The sequence below is a fragment of the Ursus arctos genome, unplaced genomic scaffold (assembly GCF_023065955.2).
Source record: "Ursus arctos isolate Adak ecotype North America unplaced genomic scaffold, UrsArc2.0 scaffold_7, whole genome shotgun sequence".
Classification (NCBI taxonomy): domain Eukaryota; kingdom Metazoa; phylum Chordata; class Mammalia; order Carnivora; family Ursidae; genus Ursus; species Ursus arctos.
Window position 1 is genome coordinate 67,704,624 of NW_026623089.1, and position 26,531 is coordinate 67,731,154.

Here is a 26,531-nt window from a genome sequence, read left to right on the forward strand (position 1 = left end):
ATGGCTACATCAGATCCCGAGGAAGAGCCCACTAGATATGGGAGACCTGTGTCTTAGACCCCAACCCGTCACTTTCTCAGTGTGTGACCTTCACCAAGACATGGGACTCTTTGAGATGCTTTCTGTGTGTATAAAGGGAAGAATTGAACTAGATCATTCCTAAGCCCCTGCCAGCTCCGATTCTCTCTGCTTCCAGGTATTAAGATCCTCAGGGAAGGGTTCATGACATCCTTAGTGGCCCTCACTGAGGTGGCCCTTCATAAAGGCTTCCATTTGATGTCCTGGGAAACAAGGTGGCTATTGGATGGGGGCTTCATTTTCATGCGGTTACATCCCAAGCTGGGGTCTCCTGAACAGTAGAGCTGCCTTGCAGTTCACTTAACCAGAAATGCCAGAGCTGCTGAAGCTTTTATGGAAGGACAACTTCTTTGACAGAAGTTTCCTTTCTTTTAAGACAAACAAGCAAACAAAAGCCCTTTAATAGCTCCTGTTCCCTTTACTTGTTTTTAGCTTTCCATCAAGGCTTAGACAGATAAAATGGATACAGTCAGAAATGGGGGGATAGTTGACAGGCAAGCCCTCTGCTCTCCTGCCAGGGCATCTCTGCTGAGAAAAGCCTAAAACCCGCTGGCTTAGAAGAAGACACTCAGGAGAGGTGTTCTCGAAGCAAGAGAGAAAGCACACTTGACGCCCCCGCGGGGACTCTCTCATCCTCTGTGACTGTAGCGAACGCCCACTCATGTTCGCAGGAGGACGTGACCATATACGTAGTGCCACAATATTGTCCTTTATTCTGCGCAGAGCATGCCCCCAGGTGAGTGTGAGATACAGAAACCCACTGGTCTGTTCCTTCTGCCCCTTGTGGTGGAAGAACCTTGCTGTGCTGAGTGTCTACCAAAGAGTCATTTCTCCCAAAGGTAGAAGGAGGTGGGGCCCTGTTGGTCGTATTGCAAGTAGATATATTGCTCAGAATATGTGTCTGCACGGTGTCCTAGCCCTGCCTGCACATTTGACCCGGAGCCAGGGATCCAGGGACCAGGGACTTGTGGCAGTGGTGGCTCCTCGAAATCTCCATCTTGCACACCTCAGCTCAGAGCCACAGTTCCCAGCATGGCTTGGACCTTCCCTCCGTGACAAGCCTGGGCATTAACATGTTATTCAGCTTCAAGATCTAGTCAGTCTTGCGGGTGGCTCTGTAGCTGGGAACCAGGGAGAGTGCACTTCCGGCGAGCATTCTGCAACAGTCCCGTCTATCCACGCAGGACCCTGTGTAGGGTATGACCCGTCTAGCCCGCCGTGCTAGCCACTGTGGCTGTATCACAGCTCATCCCAACTTAGTGATTGAGAACAACCGTTTACTGCATGCATGGATCCGGGGGTCAGGAATTCGGGTGGGGCACCGCGGGGAGGGCTGTCTCTGCCCCAGGCTGTTTTGACTGTAAGCTGGATGACTTCAACGTGGAGCTTGGAATCATCGGGGGGCTTAGTCCTATCCATGTCTGGCTGTCAGCCGGCCCTTAGCTGGGGCTCTCAACCAGACACCCACACATGGCTTGTCCATGGGCTCTGGGCTTCCTCACAACATGGAGGCCAGGTTCAAGGGCAAGTGATCTGAGAAGACATGTCGTCTGCTGTGAGCTGGCTTTGGAAGCCAGGCAGGTCACCTTTGCCATGTTCTGTTCATTGCAGGATTCTCAACAGCCCAGCCAGGTTCGAGGCAGTGGAGGAATAAACGGCAGAGAGGCAAGGTTCTGGAAGGCTGTTTTGCTGTGGGTACACATACACTCTGCCAAACCTGGCACAGCATGGAAAACACAAGGGAGGTCTTGCTGGTCCCTCAAGTGTAAGGTTAACAGGCAGGACCTCTGCAGCTGTGTTCACTTTATACCCATGACTCCGGTCCCACCTTGGTCTCTATGGACGAGGAGGATTCCTTTGGACAGAGCAGAATTTTTCGCCAGGTTGGTAGAAATACATAAACCTGTGCTTTATCAGCTGTCACTGCTCAGGTGAGGTCTTCAACGAATTCTCTTCCCAAGATTCCAAAAACTCTTCCAATAACGCCCACCTGGGTCACACACAGGACCAGGAATTCAGGAGCGGAGTCTGTTGGGCCACCAAGCCGTGGTTTGTGCAGGAGCCTCGTAGGGATTCTATGACTTAGGGAAACAGCCCGGTGTCAGAGCGCCAGTCAGGTCTTCCGTTAGTGGTCAGAGAACCATGAGTTCGTTGACTTTGTTTCTTTTTGGCTCTTTATGGCTTTTTAAAAAAATTTTATTACGCTATGTTCATCACCGTACAGTACATCATTAGTTTTCGATGTAGTGTTCCATGATTCATTGTTTGCGTATAACACCCACTGCTCTGTAAACTTGTTTTTTAAAATAGGTGTATTTCTTCCATACTTTTCCATTCTGGCTTGAATCAGTGTCCTCGGTAAGTTTTTCTTTCTTATATTTTAGAGAGGTGGAGAATACAATAAAATATGGAGAAGAAAATAAAAATCTTCTATAACGCCACCCCTTGAAATAATAATTGTCAATATTATAGTGCTTTTTCCATTGTTTATTGCCTCCTCATCGTTAAATATTCCTGTCTTAAAAATGATTTTAATGGCTAAATATGAATTAAATATACCAGAATTTATTTTAACCACCGCTTTTATTGTTGGATATTTTATTTCTTCTTTCCCATGCTTTTCATGTGATTACTTTTGCATTTTTAAAATAGATTTTTATTTAACATATGTAACATTTTCCATACTTATTTAAAAGGTTTAATAAAAATTATTGAAATCTAAATAAAATTTATTTCTTTGTGATTCCAGGAAATGGAATTATTAGATCACAGGCTATGAACAGTTTGAAGTTGTTGCTACATGATCTGAAATTGCTTTCCCAAATTCACACAATCACTATCAATCTGTACATAATTTTAAAAGGCAAACAGGTGGGACTTGTCTGCTTGGGGGGGGGCGCAAATGTAAAGCCATATTTTAAATGAATTTAATTCCGCTTTGATTTCTATTTGTTGTAGCCCGAAGGTGAGGATTAAGTCATTTGCCTCTATCTTAAGTGCTCTCAATTCCTTGGTTCTGCATTCTGAGCCTGTTCTTTTTCTCACTTCAAGTGTATTTTCAGTTGTATGCATTTCCCCCTGGCCCAAAAACGATGCTTTTCTCCTTCGTGTGCAACTCGTGGTCTCACGGCCGCCAATCATTTGTCCCCAGATGCTCTTTTTTGCAGCATCTCCTTTATTTCACGCATGACTGTGGCGTTGCTCATTGCCCACTGTCTCCGCTTCTGTGTGATTTGTCTGCCCTGTAATTCTGCATCTTTGAATGATAATGTGATTACTTTTAGGATCAGTAAAATAAGGATGCATATGTGATTTTTATATATTTGCTGTCTTCGCATCATCACTGCCGTGGTCAATTACGGGCAAACCGTTATGCGTTCTTCGTGGGCCTTCTAGTTGTGCATTTGTCCTTGAAATGGCTTGACGTTGTCGCTAGATTTTTATTCTTCTGTATATACATTTACTTGCAGTATAAAAGGCTTCTCCAATATTTGCAATAGTTATTTATAGTTCCCCTTAGCACTGTTCTATTCTAATATAGTTGACCAATTGGGATATAAACTCAGAAGCATTCTGGAGTTAATATAATGAATATTAAATTACATATCTGGATTTAATGATTATTCATGGCCTCCAATTATAATATTACATAACTTGTGATCTCTAAGGAATTTTTAACAGTAAATATCACCACACCTGGGCATTCCATTATTATTGTTGGGCATTAATTGTAGCTTTTGTAGTAACCTTGCAGTTTAATCTAAATATGTATCTTAATTCTTTCTCTTACGCAAAATTCTTTTTGGTATACCTTCTAAGACTTTCACTCCGGGTTGAGAAAATATTACTTTTACATTTGGTTAATGTATTTATTTATTTATTTATTTATTTATTTTTATTTTTAAGTTTTTTTGGTTAAATTTTAATGACTTGCTTTTTGCTGCTTACTTATCTATTATGGTTTTTTACTGAAATATAATTGACATAGAGTAGCATGAAAGTTTAAGATGTACGACATGTTGGGGCGCCTGGGTGGCTCAGTCAGTTAAGTGTCGGACTCTTGATTTTGGCCCAGGTCATGATCTCAGGGGTATGAGATTGAGCCCCATATTGGGCTCCCCACTGGGAGTGGAGCCTTCTTAAGATTCTCTCCCTCTCCCTCCCTCTGCGTCTCCCCCACCTGCGCTTCTGTGGGAGAGATATTCTGTCTCTCTCTCTTAAAAAAAAAGATGCACAACTTGGGACATTTATATATGGTAAAATGATTACCACCCTAGTGTTAGCTAACAGCTCTATCACGTCACATAATTATCATTTCTTTGTCGTGGTGAGAACGTTTAACATCTAGTCTGTTAGCATTTTGAAGTTGATACTGTAGTGTTGTTGGCTATAATCACTGTGCTGTGCATTAGATAACCAGGACTAATTCATCTTCTAGGTGCACGTTCGTCCCTTTTAACAACATCTCCGCACCCTCATGGCCCAGCCCCTGGTAACCACCATTCTACGCTCTGTTTCTACAAATTTAGCTTTTTTAGATTCCACGTAGAAGTGATATCATGCAATATTTATCTTTGTCTGGCTTATCTCACTAAGCATAATGCGGTTTTTTTCCTGTCCCTTTGTTCTCAGATTCCCTATTTCCTTTCCTCATTTTTTTTTACCTTATTTATTCTTTTCTTTTCCAAGTCCGTGGGCTTCTATATGCCAGTTATTGAGCTCAAGGGTGTGGGATGCATGGATAGCCCATGCCTGTAGGGGTTTTATCATCACTCGTGAGAACCTAACGCATATCAGAATGACTGGAAGAATAGTGTGATCGAAGACAATGGGGCCATCCAGTTGGCCAAAATTAGGTTGCGCGTAAGAGGGGACACAACTGATGTGAGCCCTGTGGCCAGTTGTGAAGGGGCCGAGTTTGGACTCTGCTCTGTGGTGGTTTGGTGCTGGGAAGTGGGATAAAGAAGCCACTTTTGGGGTTCCTGTATGGGATATAGGTTTGAAGGAGAAGCATCTGAGAAGGAAGGAGCTCCAAGACTCGGATATTCACTCATGGAACCAATGAATACCCCATGCCCACCATGTGTCAGGGGCTCTGGACCCCACAGTGAGCAGGCCTCCATCCCCCTTGCTCTTACGGGGCCTGTCGTTCAGCGGCCCTGCTCGTCTGGGGCTTCCGCTCTGGTGAAAGGGAGAGCAGATGAACACCTGTGGCAGTGGCAGCAACAGCTGTGTACATAATAACACCTCATGGCATTTAAAGTCTCCTTAATTTTCTAACTTTCAGGCACTGTGACTCGTGTGTAAAGACATGTCCAGTGCCCTTCTGGGTTGTGTGCCCCTAAAGGAATAGCTCTGTTCTTACAGGTTCAGCTGCTTGCTCCTGTGACTCGTCCCAGCCTGACTTTGGTTCAAATTTTTATTACATTGTGAGTCTGCCCACGGATGCAGCTGGGAGACTCAGGCTTCCCCTTTGATAATTCGATGTTAGGAGTTGACATCCTGGAAATAGCACTTTGAAAGGACCGGATAAGGGAGGTCACCTGTGGAGCTCGTCATTTGGTAATAACCTGAAATCGGTTCATGTCTTCTCAAGAATGACCTCCAGGGAAGACAAAGATTCTGGGATTATTCTCCTGGCGTGCAGAAGCTGGGAGGACTCTGTTGGGAAATCTTCCCTCTGGGTACCAATGGGTAAAGTACAGATGTGCTCATGGTCCTGAAAAAGTCGATAACTTACAAGTGATCTTTTATTTTTCTCTGGCCAGGAATCTTGCGTCCTTTCTGCTGAACTTGGAGAAAAATGTGAAGCCATAGACAAGAAGTTACTGTATTTAGAAGACCAGCTTCACACAGCAATCCACAGCCATGATGAAGATCTCATTCATATCCTTTTCATCTTGCAGATTAAGCACCTGCTAGTTGTTTTGTAAGAGCAAACCTTAAAAAAATATTCAATTTTTCCATGCACTAGCAGATGGAAACAAATAGATACCGCTGTTATTTATAGCATAGCACACCTTTGATCTCCGAGATTATCCTGTATGCAGTGTTTTCTCTCTAGCTTTTGGTAAGTAATCCAGCATTTTTTATTATCAAACCTGACCACTAAAAATTAACCATGAAGTTCAGACATGCATAGAAGGCCAAAACAAAATGCAGTTTTCAGGGGGCATGAAGCTGGGTTTGTGGGATGGAGATGGTTGTGGGTCTGATCAGCTCAGTTTTTCTAGGGGCTTCTGTATATTTTGTTTACCATACAATTTTGCCCTGGAATCAGCAACAGAGTATCATAACTAATAGGACTTTAGGTCATTCCTTTTCAATATCTTCTTGCACAGGACTCCATATGCTTGGTGTCACATCTGCAGGTGCCTTCCTCAACGCTAGCCGCCACTGAGCAAGACGGCAGGAGAACAGGTTAGCTTCCATACATGTCCATATCCCGTGTGGGTCTGTGGATGTGCTCAGTTCTGGTTAGTTCTTTTGAGGGCAAAGGGATGGGTGTGCACATAGATGAAGGGGGGTATGCAGCTCCATCCTGTATCTTTTCAGTTATTCAATCAGAAGTGGGCAGTCTCTTGATAAAAACACTTCTCTGTTCATTCATCCTTTCTATTCAGTAGTATGACTCTTACTAGATGAGTTTGTGGGAAATGTAGCTATTTTGGTCTTTGCTTCTCATTGCTGCATTACTTTTCAGAATTCCGCTTCTTTTTATACTTTATCTTGAGTGACTGTGTGTGTGTGTGTGTGTGTGTGTGTGTGTGTAAGCAGCTTTGAACAGCCAAGGACTAATCTTAATCACGAGTATTCGGATCCACAGTAGTTTAGTGATGGAGTTGGGCTGTTTCCTTCCTCATTCTAACCTTATATCTTAGACCTTGGTTATTAAACTTTGCCGGAAATTTCTTCAACTTAATCAGCAATTACTTTCACGTTGCTTAAGGTAGATTTTTAAAAGCAGATATTCTGTTCTTCATAATTTCCTGCCCCTTACAAAACTGGTGTTTAAACTATTGCTAGAAAGTTGGCCAAAGAAATAGCAGAAGAGTTCTTGGTTTGCAATTTTGCTTATTCTATGTTCGTGGATCACCTAGATTTGTGTACTCACAAGGGGGCAGGAGCTCCAGCAAATGGGCCAGTGACTGTCTGAGCCTGGGCGTCTGGGAGCGGTGCAATGCAGAGAGCCAGTGCATCCAGAGGGGTTCCTGGCCCCCAGCCCAGCAGCCAGGGGCTTTCTCCAGTGGGACGTATGTCGGGCTTACAGTGCAGTCAGGTAGCAATTCTGAGGGCTGCGGGCCGGGTCTGTGCTGGTCTCTAGACCTAAATTTTCTAAATGTTATAGTCCAGTTTGGTTCTAGGGAATTGGGTTTTCTCCTTAATAGGGGTGAGTGGCAGGGGATGAGGCTGAGAGGGGGCAGAGTTCTGTGTAGATAAGCCCCTTTTAGTGGCCCTACAGCCAGTCCACGATTCAGGAGCAGCAGGATCATGGACAATGGATAAAGGCTCTTCATGCTTCAACCTTCTCATCTGCAACAGTGGACGGGAACATGTGTTTCTAAGGTTTCCACGAGGCTACATGAGGCTGTGTTCAGGAAAATTCTTTAACATGCTTGTACATGGTAGGTGCTAGCTTTTAGGTAGAAATTACATTCTCCAAGTCCATTTGCCTCAACATTTTTAGCGTTTGTGTCAAAAGCTCCAGCCACATCCCATTTATATGTAAGAGGTTTCAAGACAGATTTGTTCAATTATTTCATAATAGATGCTTGGATGAGTCAGTCTGGAACCACACAGTGGCCTCTATAAAAAGTCATTTCAGTCTAACAAAACAGCTATGGATTATTCTTTCTACTCAATAGTTGAGAAAACCGAAATTAGGTGACTGGTCCAGGGTCATTTCTAGTGAGTGGCAAGCTCCGGGGTCCCCTTTGGCTCCAATGGGGGTTAGCTCTGCCTACAAGTAAATGGACAGGCCCATTGTGTGGAACATAGAGTTATTCTAAAATTTTTAAGCTTTAACAGAAGTAGCTTATTGAAGTTACGTTTTGAGAATTTGGCTCATCCTTGCTGAAATAAGTGGAGACATACTGGGGGTATGTCAGACTGGGGTTGGAAAACCCTGTTTTAGGTACAGAAGACACCACCCTCCTCCCCTCCAAGCAAATCTGCACCACAATATGGATTTCCACCCAAACTTTCCTCTGAATCTCAGGCTTTGTTCTGTGTCCCTGATTAAGAGCAAATGCACAGAAGCGAATCTTTGAATTCCTACAAAACAGCACTTAGATTTGAGTGGAACATGGCGCTCTAAGATAGACATACTTACGAGGCTCTGCAGAGGCTCTCTCCCTCCACAAACCAAAGCCCTGTTTCAAATTAGAGTTCATGTAGAGATTCAAAGAGGCTGCTGAATCCTCCAGCCAAACTCTGACTGGTTTGTGTTTCCATTCTTGATCAAAGATACAGAGCTGTGTACGGTTGAAAGAAACAGTTTGCCATCAACAACACGAAAGAATTACACGGTGAGTGTCGTATTTTTGTTTGATTCCATTAAACACTCTGCCAGAGCCAACTGTGCCTATGATGTGTCCTGGGCGTGGAGTCCACAATGAACGTCCATGTCCAGAAGATTCAAGCCTTGGCTGCCATCGGTGCTCATGCTTCCTGTGGAAGGCCCTGAGCTTCTGCGTAAGCCATGCACGTGAGAAAGCATTGCCAGCAAGCCATCAGCACGGGCTGGGCCACTCGTTGATGGTGGAGATGAGCTTCCAAACAGATCTTCTGGGCATCCTGACTTGATTTCGGGGCTGGGACAGCCTGCGGAGAGTGTCCTGCTTTTTATAAAGAAGACACTGGATTGACAGATCTAAGAAGCAAGAGAAAATAGCCCGTGTCTCTTCGTCATCCTGACAGACTCAGTAAATTACACGTAGCATGACCAAAGAATGACACAAACCCGCCCGCTGCTGTGGAGGCAAGTGTCTGAAAGAAGTCTGCGCCATTAATTGGAAGAGCTGGCCTCAGACAGGTGACTCGTGCCTGCTGTCTGAAGAGAGGACAGGAGGTGTGACTTCCCTGCCAGTCACGCCAGGATTTCCAAGAGCATCAGTCTGAGTCTCTAGTACAGTCTCACAGTCATTTTGGGTCCTAATTAGCAGTTATGTTTTGAAAACCGTTTTGAATGGTTCCTCCATGTTCAAAACGCTTTAACTGAAAACCATCCAGGTAGGTGGAGTTTTAAGCAGGTTTCTTCTCATTTTTTTCCCTTCCTCAACTTCTACAACGAGGTGGGGGGAGTATACCTAAGATTGGGCACATTCCAAAGCCCCCAGGGCAGGTCTGCCTGCCTCTGAGTCACAGTTGGGACGGGGACAGACTGCTTCTATTTGCGGTTCTATTTGCATCCATGTTCAGGGGACCTTCATGCAATTCTGTTCTCTCTGCTTATTTGGAATGCATGGTGCCCAATCGATTAGTTTTGGTGGTGCTCGATGGCATGCAGACACTCTAAATACATCCAGGCGCACGCACAAACATCACATCGCCTTAAGATCCCTTGTCTGGTTCAACTTTCGCACGTGTAGCTTGAACAGACAAAGGTAACAGCAGTCTGGGGACATTGCTGTGCCTTCTTGGGAATGTTTTCCACTCTAGAGCTAAAGAGCTGAAAGAGGGGCCAGGAGGATCACAGAACCCTACTTATGAATCTCACAGAGAAGAAAACAGACCGTAAGAGGCTGTCGTTGAAAGCACTGTGTGCACTGGGCTGATGCAGATATGGTGGCCAGGATTTCTTCCACTGGCTTCCGCCAAAGGGAGGGGGCTGGGGAGAGGAAGCCTAGGAGGCGGTGTGGATCCTGGGCTGTCCTGCTGCTGGCGTAGCACACGGGGAACTTGGCACTAGGTGGGCATCACAAAGAGCTCTCTGTAGAAGCATCAGGTGCATTCAAGCAGGTCACGTGCGTGCGTGAGTCCTTCCTCCTTGCTCTTCAACAGCTGCATTCCTCCCCTTCGGCTTTCTCCTGCAGGTGAATTTCCGGGCACTGCAAGCCACGGTGGCTGCAGAGCCATCACTGTTGATACGAAGAAACACTTTGCAAATGAGAAGCTGTTTCAGAGGAGTACCGTTGTCTCTTTTTGAACCAAACCAGACCTGAGGAGCTGATCTACTTTTGACTAGGCTACTAACAGGATTGCTTGGAAACCCAATTGCCCGTCAAACACTCAGTCGTTTTTATATGTAAACAAAAGAGCTCCTTCAAAGAATTTGAGAGTCTTTGCAAATGGCTGCCCTACATGACGATGTTGTCTTACCACTGTATGCCTGCGTGACATCTGGGAAAGGTGTCTTACTATCTTACCCCTTTACTAATTGCAAACACAGCTCACATAATTTTATTAGCAAGAAGTTATACACTTGCTTAATATGTAAATAGTCTACCCCAAGGTGGTAAAGAATGGTCTTGGGCTCCAAAGGTGTTTTTAAAGATATTGGCATGTCAATCCTTGTGCCATTATTATAATTAACGTGCTCGTTTTCTTGTTGGTGGCATATATGTTACAAGGGATCTCTATGTTTAGCTCTAGAGGTCTCTCTAGATGCACAGGCATCACAAGAATCGTTCAGCTCTTTGCGACTTATTCTTACACTTAGATGTAGTGAGCACCTCTAACATAGCTACCTACAATCCAGTACAGGAGTTTTACTTTATTTGCTTGTGCTTTGATAAAAACCGAGGTCAAATATGTCTGTGGGCTTCCATGTTGAGTTTATTGGACTAACAATCGGAGACGCTGATTCTAGACCTACTGTACTACTTAGTAGCCTTAGATCTCGGTTAGCTGTAGCAAATGGAATAAAGTGAGAAAGTCTGAAGATATTTTTTAAAATTATATATTTTCAACATAACCCCCAAGTACATATCTGCAGGCCAGATCTCACCCCACACCTCAGACTCATTGCTGCTTCCCACTCAACATCTCCCCTTGGCTGACAAATAGGCTTTTCCAAAAATTCCTCCCCACCCTCAAAAAAAAATCCAACTCACGCTCAGTCTTCTCCTTGATAAATTGCAAGTACATCGCTTAGATAAAAAAAATCTGGGAGTCCTTCTCAATGCCTTTTCCTTCGTTCACATTCCACATCTGGTCCGTCTCCATATGCCCTTGGCTCAACCTCCAGCACGTATGCAGAATCTGGTCACCTCTCACCTCCACGGCCACTAGCCAGGTTCAGTACGTGATCTTTTCTTCCCTGGGTTATTGCAACCACCTCCTCTCATCTCCCTGCTTCTTCCTTTGCCCCCTTGAACCTACCAGTGATGAAAGCGGCCGGAGTGATCAGTCACTGCCCTGCTCCCAACCCTCCACTAGCCCCCATCTAGCAGTCTGCATATGTGCCGGTGGGTGTGAGTTTACTTTCTGTTCCACTCACTGGCACTGCATGCCGGGATGGCCGTGAGTTTGTTTAGTTCACTCCTGTGCTTCCTTCATCCGGAATCCTTCTTTTTCTTTCTCTCTCTCTCTCTTTTTTTTTTCAGAACCTTTCTTAGTGCACAGTAGGAGCTCAGGAAATGTTTGACGATTTGAATGAGTGAAGGAAAGAACAAGGATCTCTCTATTCTTTTATTTCCCCAACTGCTTAACGAAGAAATGTTTCAAGTGATTTCTTTTATAAATATATTGATTTAAATATAAAAGTATGCATGCATTTGAATGTTACAGAAGTATGAAAAAAAAATAAAAGGCTGCATATTCCTCCCAGGATCAATACCTAGAAGTTTAGCACGGTGTCCTGCTAAGGCAGTTTTCTGGCAGAAATCACTTAGGTGCACGGGTTTTCATTCCGTATAAATTGTTCTGAAACCTGGTCCTCCCACGCCCACTGCACATTGTATCTCAGAGTCTCTTCCATTTTCATGCATTCAAAATGTTTTGGAACTTACATTGATAAGGCATCATACAGGCAGGTTGGTTAGAGAGAGGTATTTTGTAAATAAAAATATGATTTTTTTTCAGTTTTTAAAAAACATTCCAGTGTAGTAACATACAGTGTTATATTAGTTTCAGGTGCACAAAATAGTGATTCAACACTTCCATATATCACCCCGTGGTCATCGTGATAAATGTGCTCTTAATCCCCTTCATCTGTTTCATCCACCCCCCCCCCACCTCCCCCTGGTAACCATCAGTTTGTTCTCTACAGTTAAGAGTCTAAAAAAAAAAAAAAAAGAGTATTTTTGTTTGTTTTGTTTCTTAAATTCCACATATGAATGAAATCATATGGTATTTGTTTCTCTGACTGACTTATGTCACTTAGCATAATATTCTAGGTCCATCCATGTTGTTGCAAATGGCAAAACTTCATTCTTTTATATGGCTGAGTAGCATTCCATTATATATATGTATACATATGTGTATATATGTGTGTGTGTGTGTGTGTGTGTATATATACACCATTTTTTCTTTGTCCATTCATCTATCAAGGGACACTTGGGCTGCTTCCCTAATTTGTCTGTTGTAAATAATGATGCAATAAATACAGGGGTGCATGTATCTTTTCGAATTAGTGTTTTCATATTCTTTGTGTAAATGCCCAGTAGTAGAATTACTGGTCATATTTTTAATTCTATTTTTAGTTTTTTGAGGAAGCTCCATACTGTTTTCCACAGGGGCTGCACCACTTTGCATTCCCACCAATAGTGCACAAGGATTCCTTTTTCTGTACATCCTTGTCAACACTTGTTGTAATATAAACATGGTTTTAATCATTTCGATGATTATTACTGTACAGGCTCACTAAGTGAGGTTTCCAGGATTTCTGATGTCTAGTCCTGCTTCGACAGAGCCTAGGCTGTTTGCTACATCCACTGCATTGGGAAATAAACCTTAAATCTCCTAGTGCCTCACAAAAGGCCCTATATGCTTACGAGAAAAAAAATATTTCTTTTAACTCTAACCTTGGGAAGAAGGTATGAGAATATGCACTTTATTTATTTTTATTTTCTATTTTTATTTTATGTTTTTGAAGATCTAAGTGGTTTTATTAAACAATTCATGAATTGGGCAGTATCCCTTCTGAGAATTTTCCAAGTAAGACAGTGAAAACATTAAGTGATGTCTCAGTTTTCCATCACTGGTGATCATCTGCTTCAAACTCTGTCTTCTGATTCCGCCGTGTATCCTTGCAGATTGTCCTACGAAGGGCTGATGTGTTATTTTAATTATATAACTTAGTCTTTTTCCTTTGTGGCTTCGCTCTTGGTCTCTTTTTAAAAACCTTTCAGTGTGTTCTGCCAGGGCCAGAAATTGTACAAGTTCTTTAAGAAGCATCTTAGTTTGGTTCAATCCTCTCTCTAAAAACCTGTGTCATCTTTTAGCAATAATTATTACGGATAGGGGAGTGTAGTCCCAGGCTGCAGATCAAAGGTAATTACATCTCAGGAGTTTGTCAGGATTCATAAACGACTTAAGCTCTATGCTTACTCTTTATAAATGTAATGTAACTTTGTGATTAAATTGCAAACTTAGTCTGGGACCCCGTATGCTTTTACTTGTATAAAGTCGTATGTGTTTTCACTAAAGATTAGCAGAGCTGTCCAGAGAAAAGGAGGAAAATGAAGCCTTTTATTTTTTTTAAGGAAAAAAAAAAGGTAAATATGGGATTCTTTCTTTCCTTGCACCCGCTGATCCCCACCCTCATTCCCCTCAAGTTCAAGTGCAAGGAGTGAACCATCCTAGTAAATGAATGTAAATTACACAAATGATGAAGTCTGGTGAAGCTTCAAGATGAAAAGCTGCCAAAAGCTTTTCAGGGTGGTTCAGCATTTTTGCTTGGGAGAAGTTCATTTGCATAATTCCCAGGATCCTCTGGAGTTCTTTATTTAAAAAAGAAAGAGAAAGCTTTCTACAGTCATAACCTGGGGGTATCCTTTTCTCTTCACATTGCATTGACATTGTACTTAAATAAAACAACATTGTAGTGTTGATGGTCTGTGAGTGGTAAGATCTCTGCAAGCTACTTTCCCCAAAGCTTGCTTTCTGTTTTCTCCATGTCCGATCTAGGAATATTTAAGTGATCTGACCTCATGTGAGGATTTAACAGTATTTTAAGTGATGTCTAAGTGACGTATTTCCATACTTCCCCTTCATTCCTCCTGGATGAAGTGAAATTAATTTGCTTAAGAAACTAAAAGAATTTAATCTCTCTTCCTATTTGAGTTGTTCTGACTATTAGGTACAGGAGGAAACAGGGGCCTGACTGTGGATAGGAAAACACCATCTGTTAAATGTAGTCCCAGAAAAGGGCTAATTTCTAAAGAGAATGACAGTCTTATTTATTCCATATGATTATTTGCTAAGTTTTCTGTGACGGTTTTCTCTATGTGAGAAATAACTTTAAAGGTGAGGAAAATAAGAACCCAGCAGTTTAAGGAAAAACCAACCAGCCACCCCAGAAAGGGCAAGCTCCCTGCCCTCCGTCAAATCTTGAGTACCCTGAATGGCTATTTTACAAGTTCCTGGGAGGTATACTAACACAGGACAGCAGATTAGAACCTACAGGGGTTTAGAAATCATTGTTTCACCAGAAAACTGAGGTTCAGGGTGATTTGCACAAGGCGACAAGGCTGGCTCATGGCCAGCAGGGACTATGGTCCCTCACATCTCCGAGTCCAGACCTATGGTGGCCCCAAATACTGGAATTCTTGAGGAAGCTCTGATTTCCAGCCCTCTGCCCTCTGGGCTGTCCGGGCACAGTTGAGCTGCCCCGTCTGGGGCTTAGCAGGAATCCCAGTCCCACTGACCCTCTATCATGGCCCAGTTGACCATCTGTCTCGGTCTACCAGGTGACTCTTTCTTTCCCTTTTTGAAACCTTACTTGAGATAGTTAATAACTCAGGGCTCATGAAGATGGCAATCGCTCTTACAGGAAGTGTAAAATCTGTATTAATATTTAATTCCTGCAATTTGGAAGAACTTGAAACTGCAATTAGGTGTCAGTGCCCATCTGCTTCCAGCAGGCCCACGTGCTCTTATTAGACCTCTCGGAGGCTGCCGGGGGCCGCCCGTCACCTTCGCGTGTGTTCCTTAACAATGTGCGCACAGTCTCTCAAGAGGGAGCTCCAGATGGTGAAGGAAACTCTGCAGGCCATGATCCTGCAGCTCCAGCCAGCAAAGGAGGCGGGAGAGCGAGAGGCTGCAGCTTCCTGTGTGACAGCTGGTGTCCACGAAGCACAGGCCTGAGGCGGGAAAGGATGGGGGGAGGGTGAGCGGCCACGTCATCGATATGGATGCACCCGAGGCCTCTCTCACCTCCCCTGCATGAACCAATGTGCCTGAATCAATGACGGACACAGGGCCCCAAGGCCTCCCCGCAGAAAGGTGGTCCCCCTTTGCGCTCCTGGGGCTGAGAATGGGGAGACCGCGCGTTGGAATATGGAGGGGACGATGTGCCGGATTTCCTTCCAAGGGTCACCCAGAGGCACCTTTCCTGGGTCGTTCATGGGAGCTTCCTGTACAGGACTTGAAAATCTTCTCGTCTCAGCTCCCATTAGGCAGAAGTTGGGGTTGAATTCTGCTAGAAAAATGTCTCTTTTCCTGTACCATCTTGCTTTCTGCTGCAATTAAAATATCTCCTGATTTAAGAACCTGTTAAGAGGAAACTAACCGTAAGTCTCTTTCACCATACCTGTTATACTTTCCTACAGGCGCATGATCTAAGGGAGCTAATTAACCCCAGGGTCTGGAATTAACAGCTTTTCACCTTCTCCTATGATTCACTACAATCTCAGAAGAATGCATATGAAAAATTCCGAAAGACATTTCTTTAAAGTAACACGAGGTGCAGTCTTTTGGTTGTCCTATTAGAGCAGCTCCTATTTCTACTGAAAGGGTCATTGGTGTTTCCAGGACACCCTGGAATTTGCCCACAATGACAGCAGGAAGGGAGCAGGGGCAGAAAGGGATCATACGACCATATGACAAGTTTAAATTTCTGGGCCTCTCCTCTTTTCCTCCCTAACCTGTTTTCACTCAGTACCAGACAGGACACGGGTGTGGAAACCTTCATTCAGTACAGTGCGGTACTCAGTAAGAGAGCGCACACTCGGGAAGGCAGTGCATACTGTGTAAGACAGAGAAGCACTCAGCAAGGCGGTATAGTACTCAGGAAGGCAGTGCATACTCAGGAAGCCAGTGCAGTACTCAGGAAGGCAGAGCAGTACTCAGGAAGGCAGTGCATACTCAGGAGGGCAGTGCAGTACTGAGGAAGGCAGTGCAGTACTCACGAAGGCAGAGCAGTACTCAGGAGGGCAGAGCAGTACTCAGGAGGGCAGAGCAGTACTGAGGAAGGCAGAGCAGTACTCAGGAAGGCAGAGCAGTACTCAGGAAGGCAGTGCATACTCAGGAGGGCAGAGCAGTACTCAGGAAGGCAGTGCAGTACTCAGGAAGGCAGTGCATACTCAGGAGGGCAGAGCAGTACTGAGGAAGGCAGTGCAGTACTCACGAAGGCAGAGCAGTACTCAGGAGGGCAGAGCAGTACTCAGGAGGGCAGAGCAGTACTGAGGAAGGCAGTCCAGTACTCAGGAGGGCAGAGCAGTACTCAGGAAGGCAGAGCAGTACTCAGGAGGGCAGAGCAGTACTCAGGAAGGCAGAGCAGTACTGAGGAAGGCAGAGCAGTACTGAGGAAGGCAGAGCAGTACTGAGGAAGGCAGAGCAGTACTCAGGAAGGCAGAGCAGTACTCAGAAAGGCAGAACAGTACTCAGGAAGGCAGTGCATACTCGGGAAGGCAGTGCATACTCAGGAAGGCAGTGCATACTCAGGAGGGCAGTGCAGTACTCAGGAGGGCAGTGCAGTACTTGGGAAGGCAGTGCATACTCAGGAAGGCAGTGCATACTCATGAAGGCAGTGAGTACTCAGGAGGGCAGAGCAGTACTCAGGAAGGCAATGCATACTCAGGAGGGCAGTGCATACTCAGTAATGTGGGGCATTGCAGGCCCCTCCCTGCTGAGGCAGATGTGAAACAGGCTCAGTGCCATTAGGCAGCGCTTCCTGAGTTGCACTGAGGAAGGCAGCCGCTGAGAGATCTTCCAGGAACGAACGGGTCTCCCTCGGTTAGGTACGTTTGGGACATAAGCCATGCTATAATTTCCGGTTGGAGAGCCACAGTGCACATTAGCATATTAGACTGGGATGGAGCTCAGCAAAGAAACCCACTTGATTTTTTTGTGTGTGTGTGTCTAACCCAGACTTCTCAAGTTTAATGGATCATAGATTTTATTTAAGTCCTATTAATATCCCACCAGTCTTGTGTTGTGCAGCCCTGCAGTCTCTGGGGAAGTCATGGTCCAAATACTGATTTCCATCATGTGTTTAGGTGTGATAATAACCAGACTCAAGGTTTTGCACAGTGTCTAGCTTAGTAACTATGTGCTACTCTTCGTGCTGCTAATTGATTTATGGGGTTTTGTTCGTTTGTTTGTTTCTGTCCTCATTTATCCCTATAAGAATAGTGATGGTCCTGCCTTCATTAGGATCTGTGGACCCTGGACAGTTCTTGTCATTTCCTGGAGTCACGCTGTCATTTCCGAAAGGCAGCTGGTGCTTTGCTAAGCCTCCCGTGCTGGGCAGTACTTCTGTCCTCAAAGAGATGCCCTGCTTAAGCCAGCAACTGGCTAGGGTCCAGGGAACAACGCAAAAGCACAGTATGTGAATTTGCTGACTGCGTTTCATCGGTTTTATCTTGAGCATTTAAAAAATATATATAATGAATATATTGTAATAATAATATAGTTAATTTCTAGGAATTCTTGGATTTTAAATAATGGACCGAATTAGTGAATTATTTATAATCATGTCTGAAAAATATTTCATACTAGTCACATGGCACTTGGAATCCTCAAATCCTTGAGTTAATTCCAATGGAGCAAAACTTGGCAAGAGTCAGGACTGACCGTAACAGTAGGAACGAATATCTACTTTGACATACATCATTTTTAAAAGGCCCCCGGACGCAAGACATCTTAACAGTCACTAACCCAATGTTTTGTGTTACTCAGACACCACCATGAATGTTTCTGTAAGGTCATGATGTAGTTGAACATTCTGGAAGCTAATAAGAGCTGTGAGTATACCCCATATAAGAGTTCTCTGGTACCTCAGGTTGGGCAGTGGGTTTGATTTCTCACTGAGACGCTTGAACAAGTCTAAGTCTCGGGGGAGGCAATGCTACAACCCCTCCCTCAGCTACGCTGGTGTCAGAGTCAGCCAGGAAGCCTGCTAAAGGCCAGGGCATATCCTCTGGCCACACAGCCTCCTCAAGACAAGTCCTCTCTTCAGCCACTGTGACCTCGGAAGACCCAGCACCATGTATCCCAAACCACAGGACAGTTTTTGTCAGGCCTTGAATTTAAAAGCAACAAAACCCCAGTACAAATCAAAGCCTTTATGGAGATAGTCAAGACCACAAGCCAAAGTACAGACTGAAAATGGTGACGTGGAGTCTGACTTCACCATGAGAGGACGAATCACAGGTGACACTGTCTACCGTGTGGAGATGCGGGCGTTCAGTGGCTGCCCATGCATCTTTCACCAGCTTGAGGTAGGGCGTGCTCTCGGTCAGTGCCATCCGGTGCCTTCCAGCTCCCTGAAATTTCAAGATCAAAATCATCTTCCCTCACATCAAATGAGTATGTAATACTGGAAACCTCTCTTCCTCTGTAGTAAGGCTGGCTTCCCCACCTGCCCACCCCGGGAGCATGGAAGGGCTCACCTGGGGGCACTAGGACTGTCCTAAGACCTTTACAATCATTATCTCACTGAATTCTCATATCAGCCTTACGAGGTAGGTGTCTGTAAAGGACAAAACAGAGCCTTAGGAGACCAATGAACGTTCCTCAAGGCCCAGAGCTGGGAAGGGGTGGAGTGACAGTAGGGCTCAGACACAGGTGGGCTGCATCCAACTACTCCTTTTCCCAACGTGCCTTCGAGGTCTTTCTGAGACATCAAGCCAGCGAGCTTATTCGATGACCTAAGAACACATGGTCACCCTGGGGATCCTGCTAGGGAAACCTCAGCTTCCCACGCCCCCAGCTGAGCCCCACTGTGCTGCAGCCATGAACTCCAGCTCAGCTCGGACAGGTTTCAACAGACCACCCTCCCACCCCCCCACCCATCCTAACCAACCATTCATTCCCAATCCACCACGAAAGCCACTCCAGGAACAACCACTTACTGCCTGGCAATGGGCAGATTTTCTTGAAAATGCCCATTCGATTGGTATTTTTCAGAATGCCTCTGAGAAATCAACATTGCACCCCGCAGTCAATGTCTTCTTGCATAAGTGATTCAGTACTTTTATTTTCAATATCCTCACCTTATCTCATCTTTGAATTTTGTCATATAATTTATTGCTTCATAAATTTTACTTTTGTTACACGAAATTAAAGCTGATATCCAAACCATGGAGCACCTTTAACATTTTTTTTTTTTTTTGCCTCTGGAGTATAGATGATAGAAAAATTTATCAGATTTATCCATTTCGTCTTCTTGTTATAGGATGATTGATTGTACAGTTACATCACACAAACCATTTCTAATAAAGCAATGCTATAAACTGTGTATGAGTTTACGTTCAGTTTCAACAAATCAGAAGACAATGGAATTTTCTATTCCGACTCCTTGATTGAGGAAATTGAAAATAATATTACCACTAAAGTGGGGAACAAGACAAGGGTGCCCGCTTGAAATATTTTACTGGAGATCCTGGTTAATTCGGTGAGGCAAGAAAAACAAATGAGGGGTGTGATCTGGGAAGTTTTTTTTTTTTTTCAAGATTTTATTTATTTGACAGAGAGAGAGCACAAGCAGGGGGAGGGGCAGAGGGAGAGGGAGAAGCAGACTCCCTGCTGAGCAGGAGCCTGATGTGGGGCTCAGTCCCAGGACCCTGAAATCAGGACCTGAGCTGAGGGCAGCCGCTTAGCTTCACCGACTGAGCCACCCAGGCGCACCACAACATTTGTTTTTACAAGTGATGTACTTGTAAGCTGGAAAACCTAAGAGAATTCACAGAAACGTTTTTACACTATGAACACATCAAAATCAACGGGCTTTGCATATACAAACAACAATCAGAAGATAAAGTATGAAGAAAAGACTACATTTTTAAAAGCAAAAAAAAAAAGGGAAAACAGCTAGGAATAAAATTAAATAAGAAATGTGTAAGTCTTAGATGAAGGAAATACGAAGATGAAGGACACAAGAGAAGAACTGAATACACAGGCACATTAAGCTTTTGGGTAGGAAGTTACCAGAAATGGTCAAATCTCTGTAAATTAGTGCATCAATATTATCTGATCTTGACTGAGTCGCAGAGGTCTAGATACGCCCAATATCCACTATGCTGCATGCCTTCTAGCGGTTCCTCCTCTAGGTACTTGGGCTTCAGACATGTTTACACCTGTGCAGAATGTATTACATTGTTAAATCGATAAAGCAAAGAGGCCATTAGACTGATGTGGCCCGGGTGCCATGGAGGCGACATGAATAGACCAAAATCTAGGCCTGAAAACGCTTCAAGGTTACGACATTGAACCTGAGGACAACCAATCATGAAACTAGCCTTTAAGCTACGTTTCCATCTTTCCTTTTTTTTTTTTAGAGAGGAAGGGGAGGAGGGATGGAGGGAGAAGGAGAGAGAGAATCTTAAGCAGGCTCCATGCCCAGTGTGGGGCTTGCAGGAATCAAGGGGGCTCGATGTCATGACCCTGAAGATCCTGACTTGAGCTGAAATCAAGTCTGGTGTTTAACCGACTGAGCCACCCAGGCACCCCTGCCTTTTTTCTATAAAAGTCTCTCCCAGAGATCCCATCTACTTACCATGTCCATTCTGGGGCTGCTTGATTTGAACTGATTTTTGCTCAAACTCTTAAAATGTTTTAATGCGCCTAAGTTTATTTTTTAACAGAACCACGGTGTGTGAGAGCCACAATGAGAAACAACCTAATTTTGAATCAATAGTAAACTGTTTAAATAAATTAAGTTAAATCTGCACTATGGAATGCTTTGAAGTTGCTAAGAAAAACACAACTCTCTCTTTTTTTTAAAGATTTTATTTATTTGAGAGAGAGAGAGAAAGAGAGAGAGACAGAGAGAGACAGAGAGAGTATGAGTGGGGGGGGAGGGGCAGAGGGACAAGTAGACTCCCCATTGAGCACAGAGCCCGACTAGGGGCTCGATCCCATGACCCTGAGATCATGACCTGAGCCAAAATCAAGAGTTAGATGCTTAACTCACTGAGCCATCCAGGCGCCCCCAAATATCTTTCTATGTGCATATGCTTGTATCTGCAGAAATATCCCTGGAAAGGGACCCAGGCGACTTGGGAAAGGGAGGGCGAGGAAACAGCTTATCTTGTATACTGCTGTTTTTTTAAATTTTGTACCACATGGTTCTATTTACTTATTTGAAAAATAAAATAATTTCTTTAAGAAAAAAACCGTAAATCATGGCGACTGAGCGCAGGCCCTCAGGGAGCACAGGGCACACAGGCCCAGGTCTCCCTGACGCTGATGCAAGAGTCATCCCCTGTTTGGCACCCACCACACGTGCTGGGAAGACGTGTGACACATACTGGTGATAAGAAGACAACTATGACATATATGATCAGATGACTGGAAGGAAAGTAGTTGCCATGATCACTGTAATTATTGTCATTTTAAAGACAAGAGATGAATCTTACTTTGGCACTTTCTTGAACAACTATCTATGGTCAGTGGTTTAGTACAAATTTCCTACCCCATCTGGGACCCCAGTTCTCATCCTGGGTTAGGGAGTTCGGTAAAGCCTCCTTCCTCTGAATGCTGGACCAAAGAGCCCGTGGGCTGGTTGTGTGCACCGAATGAGGAGTGGGGAAACACAGTCACATCCGTCCCCTGTCGTCCCTTAGGGGAACCTGCTCACATGGTCAGGGTTTGTTTAAATAGGTAAGCTTTTGGGTATCAAACCCATTCATACTGGAGAAAGGAAGCTATGACAGACCCCAGAGTGAAGGACAGTCTGGAGAATATCTTTACTTCCCCTCATTATTCCAATAACACAAAAGAACCTCTTGACCCTACAGCTCCCTTTTCCAAGAGTCTGAAAAGCATCTGCTAGAAACAAAGCTCGTGTCTATCACTCCTCTCAGCGCGTATGTATTCACTCACTCCAGAAACACTTATTTAACTCCTACTACAATAATTGTTCTTCCTATTATCGGATGAATTCACAACTACAGGGTTAGAAACGTTAGCGGGAATCATCCAGCAAGTATTGAAAATGGGTTGAGTGTTGATTCGTAGGATCCTTGGTTTTCAATCTGCGTAAATAAGTGATTAGACTCCGCACAACATGCACGCTCAGACACACACAGACACTCGATACCAGCTCAGCTAATACTGAACAACAGTTATTTATTATTTTCTGTTTCCTATACGATTTTTATTTGTAAAAACAACTTATAGAAGAAATTATTTTAAAAGATTCATACATAACCCATTATCTTCATTTTTCTAATCCACGTCCATAAAAAACACATTTCCCAAACTATAGCCAGCATATTTTTTATTCCGCTTTTTATGTTTACTATTATGCTATTTCCCATTTTGCTACATAATCATTATAATCATTGTATTTATTGCTGTATAATAGTCCTTCACATCGGTCTACCATAACTTAGATATTCTTGTGTAACTGGGCATTAAATCTTTACAATATTTTGCTGTTACAGATAAAGTTGCAAGGACATTTTCATGCATATAGCTTTTCTTTGCCTTGGAATGATGCCCATAGGAAAAATTCCCAGGAGTGAGGAGACAAGAAAACGGTAAGAACGAGTTCCATACTTGAAATGAAGTTTGCACTGGGGAGTGAACTCAGGATGATAAACGGCCCTGCAAGCAGCTAGTCCTGGGAATTCCCAACCCGGTGTTGATCAGCTTAATAGATTTTGCGGCGTTCCCTCTCATCAGGAATGTGTCCGTAATAACTGTGTCCGTAATAACCGCATCCGGCAGATTGCAATTGGACAATTCCCACCCTTTAAAATGAGCAGTGTTACATAATACCCAGTGCTCATTATATAAGACTGATGAATCACTGACCTCTACCTCTGAAACAAAGAATACACTATGTGTGAATTAATCAAATTTAAATTTAAAAAATTAAACATAAAATAAAATGAGCAGTGTTGACTCTGTCTGCAGCTGTATGTCATTGCCCCTTTCCCATACCGCTCCCGTTGGTCCATGCCCGTGCCAAGACGTTTCAAAAGTAAAGTAACCCATATGGGCGTTTAAAACTGAGGAGAATTTCTAGCATGGGGAATGAGCAGAAGGAACCGAAGGGAGAACACCACCCAGTCCAGACCACTGTTCCCATCCTAAAAGCACATCCTGGGATGTACTGGGCTTCAGGTGGGTGGTTGTTACTGTGAAAAAAGAGTATCTCCGATTTGTGGCGCTAGCCGCCCTCCCTCCCCACAGTGCCCCCCACTCCCATGGTGCTCTCCCACGCTCAGGAGAACATGAAATGTTGAACCAGAAGGTGCTTTGGATAACTTTTACTTCATCTACTCAGCCCGCCAAAGCGTTTCTGCTAAAGCATCCTCCCCCCACTATGCAGCATCGCGTGTCCACCTGAGCTTGGCTTTGGGTGATTTTAGCCAGTGCACTCCCTCCCCAGCCTGGCTCCCCACCCATCTCTCACGCTTCACCCCTGAGACCCATGAGAATACAGATCCTGGGCCCCTGGAGGTTTCCCCAGAGTTGGGTCTCCTTCCCAAAGGCATGGTTCAATACCAGGCCCCTTGATTCCCTGGTCTCTTTTACCTCTGCCCAACATCAATGGCCTCTTGTCCTCATTTTCACCAATACTTCCCACTTGGTGCTTTTATGATTTCAACCTCGTTTTCTTACTTCCTTTATTTGCATTTCCTCTTTAGAGGGGAAAGGAACAGTGGCAGTTTCTGATTACTTGAGAGCTCCGGGGTGAACTACCCTGTGATTCTCAAGCACCCTCTTCATTTACTAACATCGAAGCCAGCGTTCAGCTCCGTGTTGGTGGGGGGGCTCCGGCTCTCAGCAGGACGGTAACATCTGTAACAGCCGCACAGCTGGGGACACTGGGCACGGAGACTTTGCTCGGCTTTTCTGGAAGCTGATCAGGCAATAAAAGCCCCACGCCCCAGTCTCTCTTCACCAGGATGGAAGCGTCTGATGCTTTGTGTGGGCCCAGAGAGTTCCGTCCTTTACAAGTAGAATGAATAAGCACTGCTTGCCCGAGGAACCAGAGAACCGGAGAGGAGTTGATAATGAACACTCTGGGCAAAGGCACTCGTGGTACGAGGAAGACATGTCAGAAAATGAAGGTGAGAGTAAAACCGTGCACTCTTACAAATACGGGGAGAGGCAGTAACGTACACACGAAGCCAGGGGAAGGCAAACGACACGTTGCAGCCTATGAGAAAAAAGGAAAATTCAAAAGCCCTTTGTGCGGTGGCCTGGACCACACAACGTTCAGACGACAATCTCTGATGTATTGCTTTGCAGCCAAATTCAGAAACACCGGCAGCATGGGCCAAGTGGTGTCTCGTTAAGTGCGGTTTTGACTTTTAAGGGCAAGTGCGCAAAGGCGTCTCTTCCTGGCCCCGGGAGCTGGCGATTGCCAGGGAGACGCTTAACTCTGCGAAGCTTGAACTCAGGAAGGGCATCTGGATATTTTATGCTAGGAAGACCCTGCATCCTTTCCCACACCAAGACAGATGCCCCACCGGCATGTCTCGCCTGTGAGGGAGAGTTTCAGCCAGTCCCCCAAATCCCAGTGAAATTGTGTTGTGGTGGTTGGTGTACTTTTGTGTTTGTGCCCCCCTGGCAAGCAGCGAGCTGCGGGGCAGGGCAGCGTAGAGGCATCTAGGCTATGTCAGGCGTCCAGGGAAGAATTCTAAAGGCAGACAGGGACAGGACAGCGGAAGGATTGACCTGAGCCAAGTGCCCCAGGGTGATTAGAGTCCCCTCCTGAGTCATTCCAAGTGTCTCAGCTGGGTGGCATAGGGGCCAAGAGAGAGCCCTTTCCTTGCTCTCCCCGCCCCGCCCCCATCCCCATTCTGCCTTTCTTGTTAAACCTCTTTCTTGTTAGGGGCGCCTGGGTGGCTCAGTCATTAAGCATCTGCCTTCAGCTCAGGGCATGATCCCAGCGTTCTGGGATCGAGCCCCTCATCAGGCTCCCTGCTCCGCTGGAATCCTGCTTTTTCCTCTCCCACTCCCCCTGCTTGTGTTCCCTCTCTCATTGGCTCTCTCTCTCTCTCTCAAATAAATAAATAAAATCTTTAAAAAAAGAACAAAAAACCTCTTTCTTGTTAAATCATTTTTTCATTTGTGATGGTTTTGGCAAATCTGAAATCACAGCCACTAAGAAGATTACTAGACTCTTTCTCAACCTGCTTAGTTCTTATTTTTCACTCTGTTATATTATCAAGAGAATACGGCTCACTTTACCATGATGTTTTTTCTCAATCATAAAGAGATCCCTCTGTCCCGTGGAGGAAGGAAAGGATTTTCTCAAGCTACTGAAAGACTTTCTAAATTAGGAGAAACATTTGTAAAGTCACACAAAATGGAGGCTTTTATTCCCTAGACATTTCCTGGGGCAGACACGTGAGCCCCCAGGACAGCCACGTAATGCTGTTATGGTAAAATTCATGCTTTGGTTTTGAACCATGATGGAGAGCTGAAGAGAACTGTCATAACCGGCATATTTCACATACTCGTAACAAATGGTTATATACATGGACGGAAGGACTAGAAGATTTATTAATGCCCATACAATGACCAGACAACCATGAAGCTCCACTATGGAGGTATCTACGATAGTTTACAGGACTCGGTACTACCAGATATCGTGGTGCTGTCCTATCACACACTGACTTCTCAGCTCCGGTGGTGTGACTCCTTCTCCCATCACTTCATTGGAAATCTTCCTGCACATGGTCTGCCAAATTCAACATCATTTCCTCGGCCCTCATTCTACTCTTCATTTTGGTAACAATGTCCAGTGTTGAAGCCAATCTCTTCCTCATTGAACCCCCCTTCTCTCTTGGGTTCCATGACACTCCATTCCGCAGTGGTCTCAACCTACAGGAGTCCTCTTGCATGATTGTTCTCTCTCTGGCTTAGAAGAGGGTTACCCCATGGCCCTGCCCTCAGATCTCTTTTCTCCCTGGGCAATTTCATTTGCTCCAATAATTTCAACATCATCTTTATAGTGATTATTCCCAAAGGTATAAGATTCCATTGGCAATATTTGTCGAGCACCCAGTACACCTTAGCTACTAGATTAGGCCCCAAGTTCAAAACTGTGAATGGTTTGGTACCTTCATATCATTCTCTGGTTTTCCCCTTTTTTTCTGAGCTTT

General features: G+C 44.6%; 1 protein-coding gene across 3 annotated transcripts in view; it reads left to right on the plus strand.

Annotated features, from left to right (window-relative positions):
- DISC1 (DISC1 scaffold protein) overlaps positions 1-23,209 on the plus strand; it is a 373,181-nt gene extending 349,972 nt beyond the window's left edge. The window contains exons 12-14 of one of the 3 annotated variants that reach the window (XR_008957969.1): positions 5,847-6,498; positions 8,545-8,606; positions 22,851-23,209. Coding sequence is in view for 1 of the 3 variants with exons in the window: in XM_026504170.4 (XP_026359955.3) it covers positions 5,847-5,964; positions 15,188-15,327 (258 nt within the window). In the remaining 2 variants the exon portion in view is untranslated. Of the gene's footprint in view, positions 1-5,846; positions 6,499-8,544; positions 8,607-10,112; positions 12,318-15,187; positions 19,679-22,850 lie in introns of those variants that run through there. The other 2 variants (XR_006410079.3, XM_026504170.4) reach the window with 2 other exon arrangements.
- Positions 23,210-26,531: the final 3,322 nt, after the last annotated feature.